The 20975-nt window shown below is 39.1% G+C and overlaps 1 protein-coding gene across 2 annotated transcripts in view; it reads right to left on the minus strand.

The window, feature by feature from the left end:
- drosha (ribonuclease 3 drosha) overlaps positions 1 to 20975 on the minus strand; it is a 357699-nt gene that overhangs the window by 107704 nt on the left and 229020 nt on the right. For both annotated transcript variants that reach the window (XM_090389541.1, XM_090389540.1), the window contains exon 15: positions 18474 to 18694. In XM_090389541.1, the coding sequence (XP_090245667.1) occupies positions 18474 to 18694 (221 nt within the window). The remainder of the gene's footprint in view (positions 1 to 18473; positions 18695 to 20975) is intronic.

Raw genomic sequence — 20975 nt, forward strand, 5'->3', positions numbered from 1 at the left:
TTTCCTCAATTTGAATCTATGTCCCCTCAGGTTCTTAATCTCAGCAAGAGGAATTATCCCATCAGCATCGAGTCTGCTCAAACCATTCAAGCCCTTATACACCTCAATCAGATCACCTTGCAGATGCCTAGTCTCCAGATGTTGCAACTTCCAGAACTTAAGCCTTTCTTCGTAAGTACACCCCTTTGTTCCCCTCACCAACCTCATTGCCCTTCTCTGTATTCATTCCAGCAGTTCTACATCCTTCTTAAAATGAGGCCTCCAGATCTGTATGCAGTACTCAAGGTGTGGCCTGACCACTGCCTTTTACAAGGGGATAATCACCTTGTCTCTGCTAGCAAAATTCCTATGTATCATTGAAAAAACTCCATGACCTGATCTGGCAGCCTGTCTGCACTGTTCAGAGAACTTCACATCTGACTCCAAAATTACCCCCAGAACCTTTTCATTCTCCAACTCCCTGAGTGTAGTACTACACAGTTGGTACGTTTCTCTTGGGTTACTGCTACTCATATGCAGTACTTTGCATTTGTCAATGTTACATTTCAGTTACCACTTCTCAGCCCATCTGTCTAACTTTTCTAGATCCTGTTGCAGTAGCATACTGTCTTTACTGTCATTAACAACCCTGCCAACCATTGTATCATCTGCAAACGTGACCATTAAGCCTGATTTACCTTCATCGATATCATTGATACACACACAAAACAACAATGGCCCAGCGCTGAATCCTAGAGGACCCTACGTGCATTAGTCCACATAGAGCAGTGTGCATTTATTACCACTCTCTACCGACTCTTACTTAACCATCCCTTTATCCACTGCAGCAACTTGCCCTTAATGCCATACTGTTACAATTTGTACAAGTCTTCCATGTGCAACAGTATCAAAAGCTTTCCTGAAATCCAAGTATATGATATTAAAATTATTTTTTTGCATCCAGTTCCTATGTGACCACATCGTAGTATCCAATCAAATTGGTCAGACAAGACTTCCCATAAACAAACCCAAGCTGTGTCTGAACTATTACTGCAGTCTTGTCTAGGTGATCCTGTATTACCTCTTTAACCAGTGACTCCATTATTTTCTCCAGAACAGAAGTTAAACTAACAGGTCTATAATTATTTGTGCCACCCTTTGGATCCCCTTTGTGAATTGGGGATACATTTACACATCTCCAGTCCATGGGGACCTCCCCTGAGTCCAAGGAAACTCTCATAATTATGGCTAAGGGTTTGCTTACTTCCTTTGCTGCCTCCTTTAATATAACTGGATATATATCCCATCCATCCCAGGTGCCTATGTTTAACTTCAACAATTTCTCCTCCACTTTGCTCTCAGTTATTACAAAATCACTTAGCTCCTTGTTAGTTTGATAAATTTCTGGTATCTCCCTCCTTGAATAACTCCTCATGGGCGAATGTAGATGCAAAATACTCATTCAGTTTATCAGCTACTCGAGTAGGATCATCAATAGTCGAACCATCTATGTTAAGTGATTCATCCCCTTCCTTCTAGAATTTACATTAGTAAAGAATTCTTTGCTGTTTTTCTTTGCATCCTTTGCCAAAGATTTCTCGTATCTGGTTTTGCCTGCCTAACCTCCTTTATGACTTGATTACAGACTAGCTTATATTTGCCGTAAGCTTCTGTGTTGCGTGATAATTTATATGTGTATCCCATGCATTTTTCTTCTCTGCAATGAGTCTCTTTAATTCATCTGACAACTATTTAGGCCTGAACCTTGAATATATTCTTTAGTTGGTATGAAAAGCCTAGTAGAAATGGGAAAAAATTCTAAGTGGGAATCATTCCTTGAATGCTTTTCAGGTAGAATTTGTTTTTGGTAACATCATCAGTTGGTCCCACTGTACAGAATTTAAAAACTGTCTGAGATCACTGTAGTCACCTTTACGAAAGCAAAAACCCTTTTCTTTACCCTTGATGGTAGTTTTATCTTTAAGTAAATCCCACATCAGTACAGGGTGATCACTGTCACCTAGTTATCTGCAAATTCTTAATATATGAATGATCACTGCTGATAATCAGATCAAGAGTATTACTTCATCTGGTTACCCCTCGACCATGCTGCTGTAGAAAATAATCCTCCAATAAATCCACAAAAGTCTTGCTAGCGTGCGAGTGACCCAATCGACAAGTTCCAGTCAATATCTGGAAAGTTAAAATCCCCCATTACAAGACATTCTGATTTATTGTCCCACTCTATTTCTCTGCAGAACTGTTTGTTGTACTCATCAGCGTCATTAGGCCTATAATGCACTCCTACTCTCATTTTCCCCTTCCAGTTTTTATGTCACACCAAACAGAGCCAACATTGCACTCTCCACCCATTAACTGCATGCACTTCCTTAGATTTTATGTATTTCTTAACTAACAACATAACCGCTCCTCCTTTCCTGCACTGTTTCCCCTTTCTGTACAGATTGTACTCCCCAAATTCCAATTTTGACTGCTTACAGAGTCCAGTCACAATATTATGACCACTGCACAATGCACACATCACACACACACACACCTAGCGAATCATACAGTGCATGTGACAAGTTCATACACTGCAAGCATATAATGCTTGATGTTCGGCTTCTGTGAATACAGTAACAGCCTCTGTCATGGGCAAAGCATGGGACCTATCAGACCTGGAAAAAGGCGTTATCATCGGCTATCGGGCCAAGGGTGCCAATTACAAAACAGCAGACTTTGTGAAATGCTCATGGGCTGCAGTGGTAAAAGTGTAAGACTGGACGAACAAGCCCGATGCACCATTGATCCCAGAAGTGAATGTCGGCTGAAACGGTTGGTCAGGACCAATCGGCACACTACTGTTGCTGAACTGGCCATCCAAATAAACCGTGGGGCCACCAGTAAAGTCTCCAACATGACAGTGCAGCGAATCCTCGTGTGCATTGGGCTCCGGAGCAGATGTTTGGTAACAGAATCCATACTGACAGCCATTCATCGCAAACGTGTCAGTTTGCACAGCAATACTGACACTGGATCCTGGCCAAGTGGCAATGGGTGGCATTCTCTGATGAGATGTTTTGGTTTCTACTCCAGAGTGGATGGACGGTGGCGTATTAGGTGCGAAACCTCCGAGAAACAGACACGATTATTGGTAGAAGGCAGGCTGGTGGGGGGCTGTTATGGTATAGTGTGTTCGTGTCTAACAGCACCAGGGTTTACCCCCATCTCCGCGTTGCTTTCATTGTAGGTGTACCAGTTCACTGGGAAGGCCAGAGATTTAAAAGTGTATGGATTTTGTAAGTGTAGTGTTGTGTATCTTCTGGCCATTTAGCCGCTAGACCCCTGCTGGAGTCCAACGTTGTCTACACTATGCCTCGTGGAGGCAAACCAGGTACGAAGTAATTTTAAGTTTTCACTCTGGCAGGTCCTGAGATTTCAGTGGCAAGGACCTAAAAAAAAATAAATAAATTAAATAAAATAAAAAAAATAAATAAAAATTAAAAAATAGGGTGTTATGGTGTGGGGAATGTTTTCATGGCATGGCTTGGGTCCACTAATACCTCTGAAGGGCACCCTGAACACCTATCAATCGTCGCCGATCAAGTACACCCGTACATTTGGACAGTGTTCCCTGGGGAGATGGTATCTATCAGCAAGATAATGCGCCATGCCATGTCACCAGAATTGTCTGTGAGTGGTTTGAGGAGCACAACGAAGAATTCAAGCTACTCCCTTGGCCACCGAATTCCCTGGATCTTAACTCAAATGAAAATCTATGGGACCACCTCGACTGACACATCAGACGGATGGATCTTCCACCAAGCAACCTACAGGAACTCCGGGGTGCACTGCAGTCTGCACGGTCACAGATACCAGTAGTAGCCTTCCACAAAATTATTGTGTCCCTCCCACGGCAGCTGGCTCTGGTGCATGCTGCGAAAGGTGCATATTCTGGATACTAGGTATGGTCATGTGACTGGACCCTGTATATCTGTGTGACACCATGTCTCTGATATCCCAACAATATCTGCCTTTTATGCCTTGATCAGCATTTCAAGTTCATCAAATTTATTTACTGTACTTCTAGCAATGGTGTACATGCACTGGTTCTTACTCTTAGTTACCCTAACACAGTCCATGTATTTACTTGTTCCATGATGACTCCCAGCAGCTCTTGAATTCCCCCAGCAACTTGCTCTCTAGACTGTTGCTCATTACAATAGAAGCAGTGCAAGAATCACTTTCACCTCAGCCCGCAGCTACTGTTAATCTTTGTCTGTGAATCCCCCCCCAAGCTAGCAGTTTTTCCACCCACCTAACACTACCGCGATAGCCTCAGCAAATATTCTTGCACCCTTTCTATTTTAAGTGTATCCCATCCCTGTAGAAGCAGTCTCTCCTCTTAGCAAGCACAGACCACGCTGAAAAAAATTCTACCCCACGAGCCTTGCATAATCTCTCCAACTTCCACAATGACAGATGGAAGTTTGTTCCAGCAATCAACTACCAGGTAGCCAAAGGCAAATTTCTGCACATCTATTCTACAACTGTCTTTCCTCAATTTGAATTTATGCCCCCTCAGGTACATAATCTGAGCAAGCGGAAGAATTTCCTCAGAATTAAGCCTGCTCTAACAATTTAAAGCCTTATACCCCTCAATCAGATCACCTCGCAGGTGCTAGTCTCCAGATGCTGCAATTTGCAGAACTTAAGCCTTTCTTGGCAACTTCCACAATGACAGATGGAAGTTTGTTCCAGCAATCAACTACCAGGTAGCCAAAGGTAAATTTCTGAACATCTATTCTACAACTGTCTTTCCTCAATTTGAATTTATGCCCCCTCAGGTACATAATCTGAGCAAGCGGAAGAATTTCCTCAGAATTAAGCCTGCTCTACCAATTTAAAGCCTTATACCCCTCAATCAGATCACCTCGCAGATGCTAGTCTCCAGATGCTGCAATTTGCAGAACTTAAGCCTTTCTTGGTAAGAGGACCCATTTGTTCCCATCACCAATCTTGTTGCCCTTCTCTGTACTCGCTTAAGCAACTCTACATCCTTCCTAAAATGAGGCCTCCAGACCTGTATGCAGTACTCAAGGCATGGCCTGACCATTGCCTTATACAAAGGGATAATCACCTCCTTTTCCCTACTAGCAAAATTCTTGTACAGTGGGGGCCCCAACATCCGATGGTAATTCGTTCCACAAAACCCACTGCATGTTGAAAATATTGTAAGCTGAAACCAATAATACATTGATTTCCTGTAATTCGTTCCTCAACAACACATAAAATATGGATTTCTTAGATGTTATACTTCATTTTTACATTAAAAATGAGTGTTTTATAAAGATTATTTAATAAATAGTTAAATCATCTTAAAATAAAAAACAAACAATAAATTACCATTTACTTTAGATTTGAAGTGCAGAGCTGATGAAATCAATGGTGGTGGTGGTGGTGTAGTGGTGATAGGATTATATCAAGCATCAGGTGTCTTTTCAGTCTTTTGCTTGACTTTGGACAGTTTCTTGGCAAAGAAACTGTCCAAAGTCAAGCAAAGTGATGTTGGGTGGCAAAAATTTGAATTGATCAAAATAAAATTGACTCAAGAGATTGAACAAGTTTGGGATCATAGCTCCTTGCATTATCCAGCAGGAGCAGTTCCTACATAGGAAGCTTATTTTTCTCTTGATTGAAGGACAGAAAACTCCAAGCTCCCATTCACTGAGGACATACAGTATCCTGTAACCCAGCCGTTCTTGTTACTGCATTAAAACACTCCCAGCATGCCTTTGTCGACCTTTTGTTGTTTAAATACTCTGGGAGTGTTAGAGTGACACAGACAAGCAAAGGTTTCAGCTTAAAATCTCAAGAGGTATTCGCACCCAACAGGAGAGTGAACCTGATTCATAGGCTAGTTTACCTGGGCATTTATGCCCAGGTAAACTAGCTTCATCCTCAGTGATGTACGTTCTGGGCATTCACTCCCAGAAGAGGCCAGTTTCACCAGTGTTAAAAACCTGCTGGGGAAGATAACCCTCTTGATCAACATACTCTTGGAATTCAATTTCAGCTGCTTTTTTATCAGCACTGGATGCCTCCCCATGCCTTTCACCACTTTTGATATTCACCCTTTTATTGAAGAGCTTGAACCAGCCTCTGCTGGCTTTAAAGTCTTCAAAGCGCACAGCACTGCCACTGGTTGATGGAGCCTTAAGTTTCAGCTTGCCATAGATCTGAAACAATCGTACGAGTGATGTTCCGCACGCCAAACAATAACGTTGTTGAACAATAACAAAGACACTAATTTGTTAAGAACAATCATACACGTGATGAAAGATGAAAATTGCGATCCATGTATTGTTCCAGCTATATCAGAAAGTCATTGGTACCTGCAAATATCATCGGTCCTTAAAATAAGATATCGTATGGAAGGTATATCGGTTCCTGAAAATATCGGATGTCAATGTCATTGTAAGTCTAAGCCCCACTGTATATCATTGACAAGACCCTACGATTGAACAAGTTTGGGATCGTGGCCCCTCACATTATCCAGCAGGAGCAGTTCCTGCATAGGACGCTTACGATGTCAATGTCATCGTAAGTTGAAGCACCCCACTGTATATCATTGACAAGACCCTATGACCTGCTCTGGCAGTCTGTCTGCACTGCTCAGGAAACTTCATATCTGACTGCACAATTACTCTCAGGCCTTTTTTATTTTCTACCACCCTAATCGTAGTACCACACAGTTGGTACGTTCCTTGGCGGTTAATTCTACCCATATGCAGTACTTTGCATTTGTCAATGTTAAACTTCAGTTGTCACTTCTCAGCCCATCTGCCCAAATTCTCTAGATCCTGTTGCAGTAGAACACTGCCATTAACAACCCTGCCAATCTTTCTATCATCTGCATACTTGGACATTATGCCTGATATATACCTTCATCAATATCATTGATAAATATACAAAACAACGGTGGGCCCAACACCGAACCCTGGCGGACTCCACTAATAATATTAGTCCAGAAGAGCAGTGTCCATTGTTTACCACTCTCTGTCTTCTTCCACTCAACCACCCTTTTATCCATTGTTGCAGCTTGCCCTTAATACCATAATGCTCCAATTTGTACACTGATCTTCCATGCGCAACAGTATGAAAAGCTTTCCTGAAATACAAATATATGATATTAAAATTATTTTTTGCATCCAGTTCCTTTGTAACCACATCGTAGTATCCCATCAAATTTGACAGACAAGACTTTCACTTAATAAGCCCATGCTGTGGCTGAATTATTACTGCAGTCTTATATAGATGATACTGCAGTGCGTCTTTAACCAGTGACTCCATTATTTTCCCCGTAACAGAAGTTAAACTAACAGGTCTGTAATTACAAAAATCCTCCCTTGTGAATTGGGGATACATTTGCACATCTCCAGTCTGTGGGGACTTCTCCTGAGTCCCCACAAATAATGGCATTCAATTTTTGAATGTCATCATCTGGTTGTTGTGTGAGACTTGAGCATTTTAGCTATTGGATAGTGTTTGGATGCTGGGGAGGGGAGGGAGTGAGGGGGCTTGAATTGCCTTTCTTTGGATATTTCTTTGCACTTCGAATATCTTTTGTGTGAAATTTGTGAAAGCTTTATATTTGTCCTCTTCTATTATGAATAAATGTTCTGGTCCTCTGGAGACAGGGTCAATTTCTGCTATTAACTGGGTTTTAGAGATGTCATAGTGAATCCAAAGAATACGTGCCCAGTGCTCACTATGGCCACAGGTACAATTTGGGTCATCAGTCAGCCATAACAATGTTAATTTTGGCATTAGAGAGCCAAGTCTTGTCAATACATTCTCACAGGGAGGGGGGGGGGTGGATTCAGAAGCTAACAGATTAATAGTAGCTGCATGCAGAGGTGAAAGTGATTCTCACACTGCTTCTATTGAAATGAGCAGAAGCCTGGAAAGCAAGCTGCTGGGGGTTTCCAGAACTGCTGTTATCATGGAACAAGTAAACATATGGGCTCTGTTAAGAATGACAGGAGTTTAGTACATAAATTTGATGAATTTGAGGTTCTGGTCATCACATCAAAGGCAGATGTTGTTGGAATATCAGAGACGTAGTGTCACACAGATATAAGTAGAGCTTACAATACCGAGATTCCGGGTTCCCGAATACCAGGATCCCAGTCATTTTTTTCCGGTATTCAAATCCCAGTATTGATACAAAAATATGGGTTTTTCAGTACTAATTTAAAAAATAATTATCCATGATTTATTCACATAAAGTTATAAAATCGACAACAATAAATCATTAATACTGCTGAATTTGCAAATGAGGGATTATTATACACAGTAAAATGCAACGGAAACCTGAAAAAATCATGAAACTGTAAGACAAAATCTTACAAATATATTTCTCTTAGTGAGTATAGTGCGTGTGGAAGTAAAGCACTTAAGGAATAACGGAAACGTCATTATGGAAATATTTCCATTAGTGGCAGTAGGCCTGGTAGTACAATTAAGGAATATGGTGAACAATGGTATGGCAGGTGTGGAAGGGTTAAAATTAAAAGCTTCTGAACAATAGTTTAATCACTCTATTACACCACTACATGAGAATGCAACACTTAGTGCATTTTGGGAAAGGGTGTCAGTATGGAGCAGTTCAAAGGTATTGTGAACAGGTGATTTTGAGGTAAAAGATGAAAATGTTTCGTTGTGTGGGAAAAAACATTGTTTTTTCACCAAAGGAAGAAGAGTGAGTTTAAAGAATAATACCGTGATTGGGTCAAGTTTAAATTAGATGGGGGGGGGAAGATACGTAAATGCATGCAAACCCTTCTGGGGTTTGCACATAAGCTTGTGTATAAAAAAGTAGTACAAGGGGTGATTTTAACTTGCAATCAATTCAATAAATAAATAAATGAGAAGGAAATAAATAAGGTGCTTGCACCAAAAGAGGGGTTTGTGGTTGTTGTTCGGAGGAGTTGCAGACTTCCTTCCAGTGGTAGTTCCGAGAGTGTCCGGCTATATAGTGTAAGGTTCTGCTGGGCATGTTCCTGTGCTAGAAGTTAATCCGGAAGATGAATAACAAGCAGTCAGATAGTGCCCTGGCTTCTACTACTGCTGTGGTAATTTCCTTCAGTATTAACAGAGAACTGTTCTCGAAATCCCAAAATAAGATAGTACTGGAAGAGCCATACAGCAGAGATGCAGAGTTCAACTAAGGAGAGAGAGAGATCACCACACTCCGTGGAAGGAACCTGCACAAAGGAATCCCAGCGTGAAAGAGAAGGAAGGTAAGTCCTCTAAACTGTGTTGTTTTGGAAATGGTACTTAGATAAAGTGGGTGATTATTTTAGAGTAAGGTTGAAGTTGTAAAGAAAATTGATACTGCTAAATTAAGAGAGAGATTACGTGGAATTTTTAGCATTAAGTTAGCGACTTATGGATTGCTGTTGTGAAGAGAATTGATATTGGTGATTAAGAGAAATGTGAGGAAGTGATTAAGATTGAATTAGTTTAATGTTTGAAGCTGTAGAGAGAGAGACAGAGAGAGAGAGAGTGGAGATTGTTAATTAAGAGAAATTTTATGGAAATGATAGCATGTATTAAAGATTAAATGAGAAAAATGAATAGATTAGATGTAAATGAACACCAGTTATGTATTGTAAGTAGATTTGTATGATAAATGATTTCTGTTTTATATTTGTCATTGCTCTTGAGAAACTGAGAGCTCACATATTATATATATATGTATACAATATATAATATATATACTCATGTGTTGGGGAGAGGAATATCCTTCAGCTCCTGGAAATTCTCATTTTTTAATGCAGTCAGGTAGCATGCAGGGCTTAGTGCTTGAAGGGAGTTGCTGTACGAAAATCATAACAATGGCCACTTACAGCGATACTAAGGTACAGGGAAATAAAAATTAATAAATAAATAAATACCCCCCCCCCACAACTTAGATTTGGTTTCCTCACCAAGCTTAACTGTTAGTCCCTTTCTTTCATTAATATGGATATGGTGCCATAAAATGTCAAAAAGGAAATAACATTTTTTGAAGACGAGGGAATGAAGGGGGGGGGGGGTTAAACTGCAACTCGTCTATGACTAGATCAGTACAAAGCACCAACCAGCACAGAATCCAAAAGGACATTTTCTGCCACTAATTAAATATGTACCAAAATTAGATATAGTTTAAACAGTAATACTACTGAGTTTCTTAAGAACTCACTTTATTCGGACAGATAGAGTGGATGCTTTTTTTTTTGGTTTTTAGTATGTTTAATAATTTTTGCTAGAATATTTATTATTGTAATAAAAGTTTGATTTAAAATGTGAATTCAAGTAATTACTTGTTTTTTTCCTTACTTAATTGCACCTAATTGTCATCAGAATTTATTGCGAAAAATGTTTTTTTTGGAATACCGGTATCCGGGTTTCATAAATTAAAAATACCTGTATTAAGATTTTGACCGGTATTGTGAACACTAGTATAAGGAATGCAAAATTTGAATTCGGGGAATACAATGTGTAGAGAAATGATAGCACGATAGGAAGGGAAGAGGGTTTATGCTGTTAGTTAAGAAACAAAATCTAAGGAAGTGCATCCAGTTGATCTAGATGGACAGTGCAATGTTGAGTCAGTTTAGTGTGACATAAGCACTAGGAAAGCAGAATTGAGAGTAGGAGTGTGTTATAGGCCTAATGACTCTGATGAGTGCAATGAACAATTGTACAGAAAAATAGAGTGGGCCAGTAAATCAGATTGTCTTATAATGGGGGTTAACTTCTCAGATATTGACTGGAACTTGTTCGTTGGTCACTCGCACACTAGCAAGGCTTTTATGGATTTATTAGATGATTGTTTTCTACAACAGAATGTTCAGAGGCACCTAGAGGGAGTAATATTCTTTATTTGATTATCAGCAGTGATTCTTCATGCATTAAGAATCTGCATATAAAGGAACCACTAGGTAGCAGTGATCACAGTGTGCTGATGTGGGATTTACTTAAAAGATGTAATGTCATAAGGGGTAAAGGAAAGTATTTTTGCTTTCATAAAGGTGACTATGGTGGTCTCAGAGAGTTTTTAAATTCTATACTGTGGGGCCAACTGATGATGTTGGAAGCGTAGTAGCTTCCAAGATCCTTTCAAGGATCTTGGAAGCTACTACGCTTTTCATACAAACTAAGAAATGATATTCAAGGTTTAGGCCTAAATGGAGGTCAGATGAACTAGTGAGACTCGCAGCAGAGAAGAAAAATGCATGGGATGCATATAAATTATCAGCTGACAGAGAAGACTATGGTAGGTAGATAATCTGTAATCAAGTTACAAAGGTGATTAGGGAAGTGAAGGCAGTTATGAGAAATCTTTGGCAAAGGATGCAAAGAAAAACAGCAAACTCTAGAAGGAAGGGCAAAGGATCCAAAGAAAAACAGCAAACTCTAGAAGGAAGGGGATAAATCAGATTGGTCTACTTGATGTTGGTGGTTCTACTGTTGATCCTACTCAGAGAGCTGACCAACTGAATGAGTATTTTGCATCTAGATTCACACAGGAGGAAGTCTGTAGTGAAATGAAGGCCAGAAGCTTATCAAGCTCTGGCAGGGAGCTAAGTGATTTTGTAATAACTGAAAGAAAAGTGGAGAAGAAATTGTTGAAGTTAAACATAAGAAAGGCACCTGGAGTGGATGGGATGTATCCAGTTATATTAAAGGAGGCAGCAAAAGAAGTAAGCAAACCCTTAACCATAATTATGAAAGCTTTCTTGAACTCAGGAGAGTTGCCCATGGACTGGAGATGTACAAATGTGTCCCCAATTCACAAAGTGGGAACAAAGGGTGACACGAGTAATTACAGACCTGTTAGTTTCACTTCTGTTTCAGGAAAAATAGTCACTGATTAAAGCAATGCAGGATCATCTAGACAAGACTGCAGTTACAGTTCAAACACAGCATGGATTAGTTAAGTGGAAGTCTTGTTTGACAAATTTGATTGGATACTATGATGTTGTCACAAATGGAACTGGATGCAAAAAAAAAAAAAATTTGAAAAATCCCATCATATACTGGGATTTTAGGAAAGCTTTTGATACTGTTGCACATGGAAGGCTACTGTACACATTGGAGCAGAATGGCATTAATGGCAAGTTACCAGAATGGATAAAATGATGGTTGGGTGGGAGAAGAAAGAGAGTGGTAATCAATCTGCTCTTCATGGACTAATGTTATTAGTAGAGTCCCCAGGGTTCAGCATTGGACCCATTGTTGTTTTCTGTATTTATCAATGATATTGATGAAGGTACAAAGTATATCAGGGTTAATGTCTAAGTTTGCAGACAATATGAAGGTTGGCAGGGTTGTTAATGACAGCAATGATAGTACACTACTGAACACAATCTAGAAAAGTTGAGCCGACGGGCTGAGAGGTGGCAACTGAAGTTCAACATTGACAAATGAAAAGTACTGCACATGAGTAGCAGGAACCCCAGAGAAACATACCAAATGGATGGTACTAAACTCAGGATAAGAAGAAAGGTAAAGGTACTGGGGGTAATTGTGCAGTCAGACATGCTGCAAGAGTGTGTGTGGTATGGTTGTTTATTGGCACATTAGCTGCTATGGCTATAGTGTGCCTATTTGTAGGAACATTAGTAAATAATTAACAATGAAGCCAGTCCAATTTAATTTCAGTTCTGACACCTATTCATAAAAGATTATACACTCCAATTTGTTTCAAAAAGCAGAAACATTTGTTAATATTTGCCTCCTCTCCAATGATATGATGTAATGTCAATGGTTCTCGAAGATTAGCCAGATTTTGATGTATTGAAGCTCGATGTTGTTGATAGTGTGGACAGTCAATCAGAATATGCTTGACTGTTAGATGTTCTAAGCAGTGTGTACACAGGAGGATCATCGCCCATTAACAGATGGAGGTGAGTCAGATGGGTGTGTGTCCTATTCTCATCCATGTGAGTACCCCTTCTTCCTGCCATACTGTCTGATTGCTCGAGTGCCAGAACTTTGGGTCTTGTTTCAACTGGAAAAGTTTGTTATTTGTTTGGTTATGCTATAACTCTGTCCACTGTGCATGGCATGCTGCTTGAATTAAGTTATTATAATCAGGTGCTGGAATTCAGCAAAACTTCACTAGTTGTTGATGATGATGATCAATCTGCAATAGCAAACTACATGCTGAGTTACTTTCACTGGAATACCAGCAAAATTTGTCATTTTTAGCAGTTATTCAGAATGCCTGCGGTTTAGTTTCAACAAGTCAGTCTCCTGATTGTAATCTCTTAACCGTCTTGGAAGACCCTGGAATACTTTCCAGGTGTTTTTGGATTAGAAAGGGGGATAGCTTACTGAGAGGCTGTTCTGATAGTGAGTGCATTATTAAGAATGCAGGTAAGTCTGTCGCCGAGGGATTGGTTTCAACCTCTTTGGTGGCGATGAATCATGGTCATTTTCTGTCTCTGGCTGACAGCTTGGAGCCAGAGATGGAAATATGGAAGAGAACAAAATATGAAAACATATTTTGTTCCATTTTGGCTCCTTTTAGCCCCTGGCAGATGAACTTTTCTGCCAAGGTTACTGAGCAGTGCCTGGTATGACCAGGCACTGCTCAGTAACCTTGGCAGAAAAGTTCATCTGCCAGGGGCTAAAAAAGCAAAATTAGTAGGAGTTAGTCTAATAAAATATGAAAAATAAAGAAAGGTTACTTTCCTTCCTTGCTCTCTACCAGTACTTTTGATAAACAAGCTGCTATTAAATAAAAGGACATATTAAGGAGAGAAATGTAAATGATAACTATAATTCATCTTTTAGAAAATCACAGTGAAAGCAAAGAGAAATTGCTCAGTCACAATCACTTGGCAACTGGGGCCACTGCAAGAGTAGTGCATGGTGTCTTGAAATGATATACAGGAATTTTGCTAGCAGGGATAAGGAGGTGATTGTCCCCTTGTATAAGGCAATGGTCAGGCCACATCTTGAGTGCCTCATCTGATCCCAGATGAGGTCTGTAAGCCTCATTTTAGGAAGGATGTATAGCTGCTGGAACAAGTACAGAGAAAGGCAACAAGATTGGCAAGTGAGACAAAGGATTGCTCTTACTAAGAAAAGCTTAAGTTCTGCACATTGCAGCATCTGGAGACTAGGTACCTGCAAGGTGATCTAACTGAGATGTATAAGGCTGATTGGATTCTTCCTCTTGTTCAGATTTCTCACCTGAGGGTGACAAATTCAATCTGAGCAAAGACAATTGTAGAACAGATGTGCACAAATTTGCCTTTAACAGGTGTTGATAGTTGGAACAAACTTCCATCTGTTGTAGTGGAGGTCAACAACTTAAATAAGTTGAAGGCAGAACTAGACAAACATTTGGAGTGAATGGATGGGAGAAATGCAAAGGGTTTTGTGTTTTTTTTTTTTTTTTTTTTTGCTGATGCTATATAAGCTTTCTTTCTTGCATCATATGCCTCTACTAATGCTAATGCTAAAAGCCCAGGCGCATACCACTTTGGTGGCTTTGGGCTAACCATTGCCACCTGTGGCAGAAACCTTTTGATAACCTGACCTCTGATTTCCTGCTCCCAGCTTGTTTTCCATAGTTTGTGAAACTTTGTGATTATCTTTTTCCTTTCAACCTTGATGTTACTGGCTGTGTCAAGGGCTATCCCCAGAATTTCTGCGGATATGCCCTTCTTAAGTCCGTAGAATAAGCCTCTTTTGGCTATTTTCAAGAAAAGTGGGAGAGCAGCAGTCAGCATCTGCAGTGCGGGTGTGCTCACAGAGCAAAATGCTCTGGTGATAGTGAGATGTATTGGTCTCTGAATTGCCTCTAATTTGTTCCAGTTTCTGACCATGGCCGGTAAACCATGTACAGGTAAACCATGTGCTGGCTCCATAGGTGATGACAGGCAAGAACACTCCTTGCTATATGATGTCCTAGCTATAGGTTGTTTATAAATTCAAAGAACCCATACAACTGCATATATCTACAATTAACACTTGTGGAAATAATATATACAGGTATCCTCAACTTAGCACCCCTTAATTGGGGCTGTAAAAATAGAGGCTAAATGAATCTGCTTTAAACAGGGGATATTTATCCATAATGTAGATAATTTTAACTGGTTGGGGTAACCAGCATATCTGGCTTATTTTATGGCACCATTTCTCTATACAATAATATTAAATGTAGAAGTAACATTTAAAACTTCAAATACATAATTTATGTGATAAAACGGAAATAGACCATATGTTCAATAAAATGAACATATGGTCCTTAATTTTACAGAAGAAATGTATATGCACACTGTATTTACTTTATTTACAAAGAGCAGTTTGTGATACTGTCGATTTTCAAATAACTCAAAACCTCTCTAGTAGTTCTGAGCAATACATAAATCAACAGTCACAAAACACTAAATCTAGTGCTCACCTTAACCAGTTTTTCTTTTATTATTGTTATTATTATTAGAATGCTCAAGTTAGTTTCCAACAAAATGTTGTCCAACTGATTTTCACCTTCTTTGTGTTATTAGCACTAGCTGATCAATTGAGCTCTTAAAGAGTGAGTGGGAGGAACAGTACAGTCAGTCCTTGTATAGCACAATAGTTGTGTTCCTAGAAACCCTCGTGCAATATAAACAACAGGCCCTATGGGAAAAATAGGGTTAGGTGCCGGCCACCCAAGATTGAACACACATTGTAACCAAAACATTACCAAACACAATAAATAATCGTAATAAAATACGTAAGTATTTTATTACGACTATTACGTAATAAAATATTGCTAATGCTTTTGCTTCTATCATAAGCAAACTTGTTTTTTGTTTGATTTTCTATCCAAACAGATGACAGCCGTTCCATCTCTTCCAATTCTTTGTGTCTTAATCTAATGGATTTTAACTACACTTTGAGTTGTTCCTGCTATGAAAGTTGTTTTTATTTTCTCTGCATTCTTTCTAATTCTCGGCGTTGCCTCATTTAGGTCTGTAGCACGTGCAATATCACATGGTCTTTCATTTCACTCAAAGCGTTTCACAATTTCATATTTTTTCTCTATCGACAGAGGCGGACTGGCCATAAGCCTTACCGGGGAAACCCCGGTGGGCTGGAGGCCGGTGTGATTTTGGCCATAAATGCTAGTATGAGGCCACAAAAATTTTCCCGGGTAAGAATTTTTGACCCAGTCCGCCTCTGTTTATCGATATTGCTTTTCTTTTTCTCTCTCAATCTGCAGTGTCTTCACCAGGACGCTTCCTTTTCACACCTTAAGTATTTTACTCATTTTTAGGGAATAAAGCACAATTACAAAACAAGGAGGCACACTTGATACACATAAACAAAGCTGCGCGCGTGTAGCAACTGAATAAACAACACCGTAAAGGCAGATATACACTATTAACACCTCACATTTTACTAAAGCACATTTCTAGGGGTTACTACCATAAAACAATAAAAACAATTTCCAGTTGTGTTTCTGCTAGAGGAATCTTATGAACTGGTAGTAAACTCGATCTAATTGCATTTGTGAATATACCGATAGCTGGAATTGTGTTGGTTTTTACGTTATTATGGTGAAATGTGTTTCCCCTTCACTGATATAAAACACATAAATACATTTTTAGAATCTTCTCTTCATTCCTATTGTGTTGCATTCATTTGGGGTGATTCCGCGTTCAACTGTCATTTCTTGTAAACACAAAGGCGAATCGTGCATAAGCGAATTCGGTTCGTGTTATATAAGATATCGTTCCCCTATTTATAAATCGTGTATGATCGAATTCGTGTAGTGTAAACATGTGTTATACGAGGACTGACTGTACTTGAAACTACCTAAATTGTAAGCTGAAACAGCTAAAATCAATCACTTGGACCTGAAATGCACAAACAATACATAACCCAACTAAACTGAAAACATTGCTGAATGGTGCCTATTATGCGGTGTGCAGCTCAAAGCAACTAACTGTCAGGAAACAATGGTTGCTGAACAGAAGTTTTATAAACAACAACTTCAATAAACTTCAGCTAATTACAAGTGTTCAGCAGGCACTCCCCTTTCAATAACACTGCCAGGCAGGATGATATATAAAGTGTATATTATAGAAATACACAAGAAATGGTGCAGTGACAACATTGATATTTTCCACCTGCAGCAATGAATAGCTATAACATTTTACAGCCATGAACACAGGAAATTTGTGTCAGTACAAACAGCTACAGAAAACACAAAGATGCAAATTGCCAATGGACACAAAAAATAAGTTTTGGCACAATAAACAAATAGCTTTTAAAATTTCTCATCATAAATTGGATATCCATTGCAGTATTTCTGATTTGGTCAGCAATTTAGCCATTTTTCCATTAATTATAGCAACAGTAAAAGCTGATTTAAATCAAAGAACATGCCGTTGCAAGCAAATATTGTGAATTGCAGTAGATTGGAAAATTAAAATGAAGAGCATTATGGAAAATATTTTTTTTTGGACAGGGCATTTCAGGCACAAAAACACCTCTTAATGAGTAATTTCTTCCAAGACGTTGGAGTGAATAGCATTATTATATTCCAGGGAAACAAAGTGCAACTATGGGAGAAGGTATCAAAATATACTGAGTGCTATAGTTACAAGCACTGAGTGAACCATGCTATAGCAGGGGGATAACTGCTATTGGAAGTGCTATAATTCTGAGTTGGAACACAATAACACATGAAGCATGTCCCAGGAAATGTCAGCATTTGACTTGGTGATGATGTTCTTCAAATGAGTCTGGATTGTTCAGAAATACTCTAAGATAGCCTTAAACAAATATACAACAACAACAAAAAAAAAAAAAAAAAAAAACTCAGGAGAGGTAAAGTCTGGTGATCTTGATGACCAGAGTCCCATAGCAATCATACAATATGAAACACAGAAATTTCAAACAGAAAATTCATTTATCTGCAAGCTATACAGTTTGTCAGTTACACAATTTTTTAAAATTCTTTAACCAATTTCCATATGGTGAACTTATATGGTGACTTATGTCTTGAAAAACTGTGTATATTTCTGTTTAACTTCTGCAAAGAATTGAGGTTGAAATATCTTTCACATAATAAAGTATCAGCATCTCTCTCTCTCTCTCTCTCTCTCTCTCTCTCTCTCTCTCTCTCTCTCTCTCTCTCTCTCTCTCTCTCTCTCTCTCTCTCTCTCTCTCTCGTAGGGTTAATGCTATGGCTTACCCATAAAATGAATGCAAAAGTGAATTGCACACCCATCTGTTGTTAAGCTTACAATTAATATTCCAAACTAATTAAATGTTGTTTCCATAGGTATTACATTAGATATCTGCAACTGTATGATGGAAACTTTAAAAACACAGTAAATAAGTAATGTTTAACTAGCCAACCATCAGAAATTAATCCATTTAATACCTTTAAAAAATGGATTCCAAAATTACTGTCAAAAATTCCAAAAGCTTACCTTAGCTAAAACTGCGAGATGCTGATTTTGAACAATTGCTGCCCTATAAGTAGCAAGCCCTCCCTCCTCTAAATCAGGAAACATAAAAAATAGATGGATACTGGATAAAAATTCAACAACAGCATCTCCTAAGAACTCCAGCCGTTCGTTATGATGTATATTTGAAGTTGTTGCTTCCCTGCATCCAAATCGGGACATTATGTTAATCAGAGTATTAATGCCTATAGAAAAAAATAATATAAAATTGTATAAACATTTACAGAAATCTTATTTATTCAGAAAAGTTTTAATATAACAGTGATCATGGTGAGTATTTGAAATACTACAGAAAGTATAAAGCAATCTGGAAATAAATAAATCTTTTATTCAAATAGTCACCTATAAGAATTTGATACAACACTCCCTCATCTTTTCTGGATCTCTACCACAGAACTTACGGGTCCTCTAAAGGTTTTGAAAATTCCTCTAAATTTTGAAAAAGAGGCATCCACACGATGCCTCTTTTTCAAATTTTTTCTGCACAACAAGTGCAACCGAAGTGCAGAGAACTGGAGCTATTTTATTGAAAACTGTTGTTGCCAATTCAACAAAATATTGCATGATGCACACTTTCCCACCAGAAGTGAGAGTGAGCCTTATGTGTCATTCATATAGCAGTGGTTGGTTCAACTGTTTCGGAAAGTGAAACAAGAATTAACACAATAGCTCATTATTATTTTTTAAACCGTAAGCTAGATTCCAATATGTGAGCATGTGGAAATATATACAGGAAACCCTTGATTAATGTGGTTTTGAACAATGCGGTTTTAATTAGTGCGCAACATTTTTTTGATACTATCCCCTTAATATATGCGTTATCAAATTTGATTAGTGCGCTGTTTTTTTCTTGCGGTGCTTGGCAACTCACAACGGGACCTGAAGCGGCAAATACGTGACAAGCACTCACCAGGGTCTTCTAACTTAAATGAATGGGAATCGACTCCAAAACGCTCGACAGCAGCACCCCATACCACTCTGAAATTGAAATTTGCTCTGGTAACTCATATTCTTTTATTCTTTTATTATTAATATTAAATAATTATTAATATTAAATAATTATTAAATTAAATAATTATTAAATTAAATTAAATTTAATAATTATTAAATTAAATATTAAATTGAGGGGCCCATCAAGCTCTCAGCTGCCCACATCAACGCCAGAGCTTGCACTTGGTCATCAGGCAACACAGAGGCAGCCCCCTAGGCAGAATGCGCTGGTCCCACAGGAACTAGTAGTTGTTGGTAACTCTATTGTCAGGGAAACGGGGAACATGCTTTGTAAAAAGGATAGGTGGAATAGGACCAGGGTATGTCTGCCAGGGGCAAAGGTTGACGACGTTGTAGAGCGGATATCATCTTTTAAGGGCACAAAAGGTGATATAGTTGTCCACGTTGGCACTAATGATATTAAGAGTAGGAGACCGCCGGAATAACTTAGCAAGTACAGGTCACTGTTGAAAAAAAGCCGTGAATTAGGGTTGAATTTGAAAGTGTCTGCAATTCTGCCCAGACACGATAGGAGGGAGTATATGATGAGAGCCTTGTCGATCAATTCGGCCCTGGAGGGATTGTGCAAGGCTCAACGGGTAGAATTTTTTTCAGCCTGGACTGTACTTGTTAACAGGAGAGATTGCTTCTACAGGGATGGGATACACTTAAATAGAAAGGGTGCAAGAATTTTTGCTGATGCTGTCGAGGCAGTGTTAGGTGGGTCGGAAAACTGCTAGTTGGGGGGATACAAGGACTAATAGATTAACAGTAGCCACTGGCAGAGGTGGAAGTGATTCTTGCACTGCTTCTATTGAAATGAGCAGAAGCCTGAAAAACAAGATGCAGGATATTTCAGAGACTGCTGGGAGTCATTGCGGTACAAGTAAACACATGGGTTGTGTTAGGGTAGCTAAGAATAGAAACAGGTGCATGTATACCTGCGTGTACACCAATGCTAGGAGTTTGGTAAATAAATTTGATGAATTTGAGGTATTGCTCAAAACATCAAAGGCAGATATTGTTGGGATATCAGAGACGTGGTGTCACACAGATATAAGTAATGCGGAACTGGAATTTGGGGAATACAATGTGTATAGACAGGACAGGAGGGGAGGAGGGGTTATGCTATTAATTAAGAAACACATAAAGTCCAAGGAAGTGAAGCCAGTCGACATCGATGGACAGGGCAGTGTCGAGTCAGTTTGGTGTGACATAAGCATAGGGAAATCAAAATTGAGAGTAGGAGTGTGCTATAGGCCTAATGACTCTGATGAGTATAATAAGATATTGTACAGGGAAATAGAGTGGGCCAGTAAATCAGAGAGTCTTATAATGGGGGATTTTAATTTCCCAGATATTGACTGGAATTTGTGGGTTGGTCACTCGCACACTAGCAAGGCTTTTGGGGATTTATTGGATGATTGTTTTCTACATCAGCATGTTCGTGAGGCAACAAGAGGGAGCAATACTCTT

This window comes from Mastigoproctus giganteus, chromosome 2 (assembly GCF_048544385.1).
Source record: "Mastigoproctus giganteus isolate SK-2022 chromosome 2, ASM4854438v1, whole genome shotgun sequence".
NCBI lineage: Eukaryota > Metazoa > Arthropoda > Arachnida > Uropygi > Thelyphonidae > Mastigoproctus > Mastigoproctus giganteus.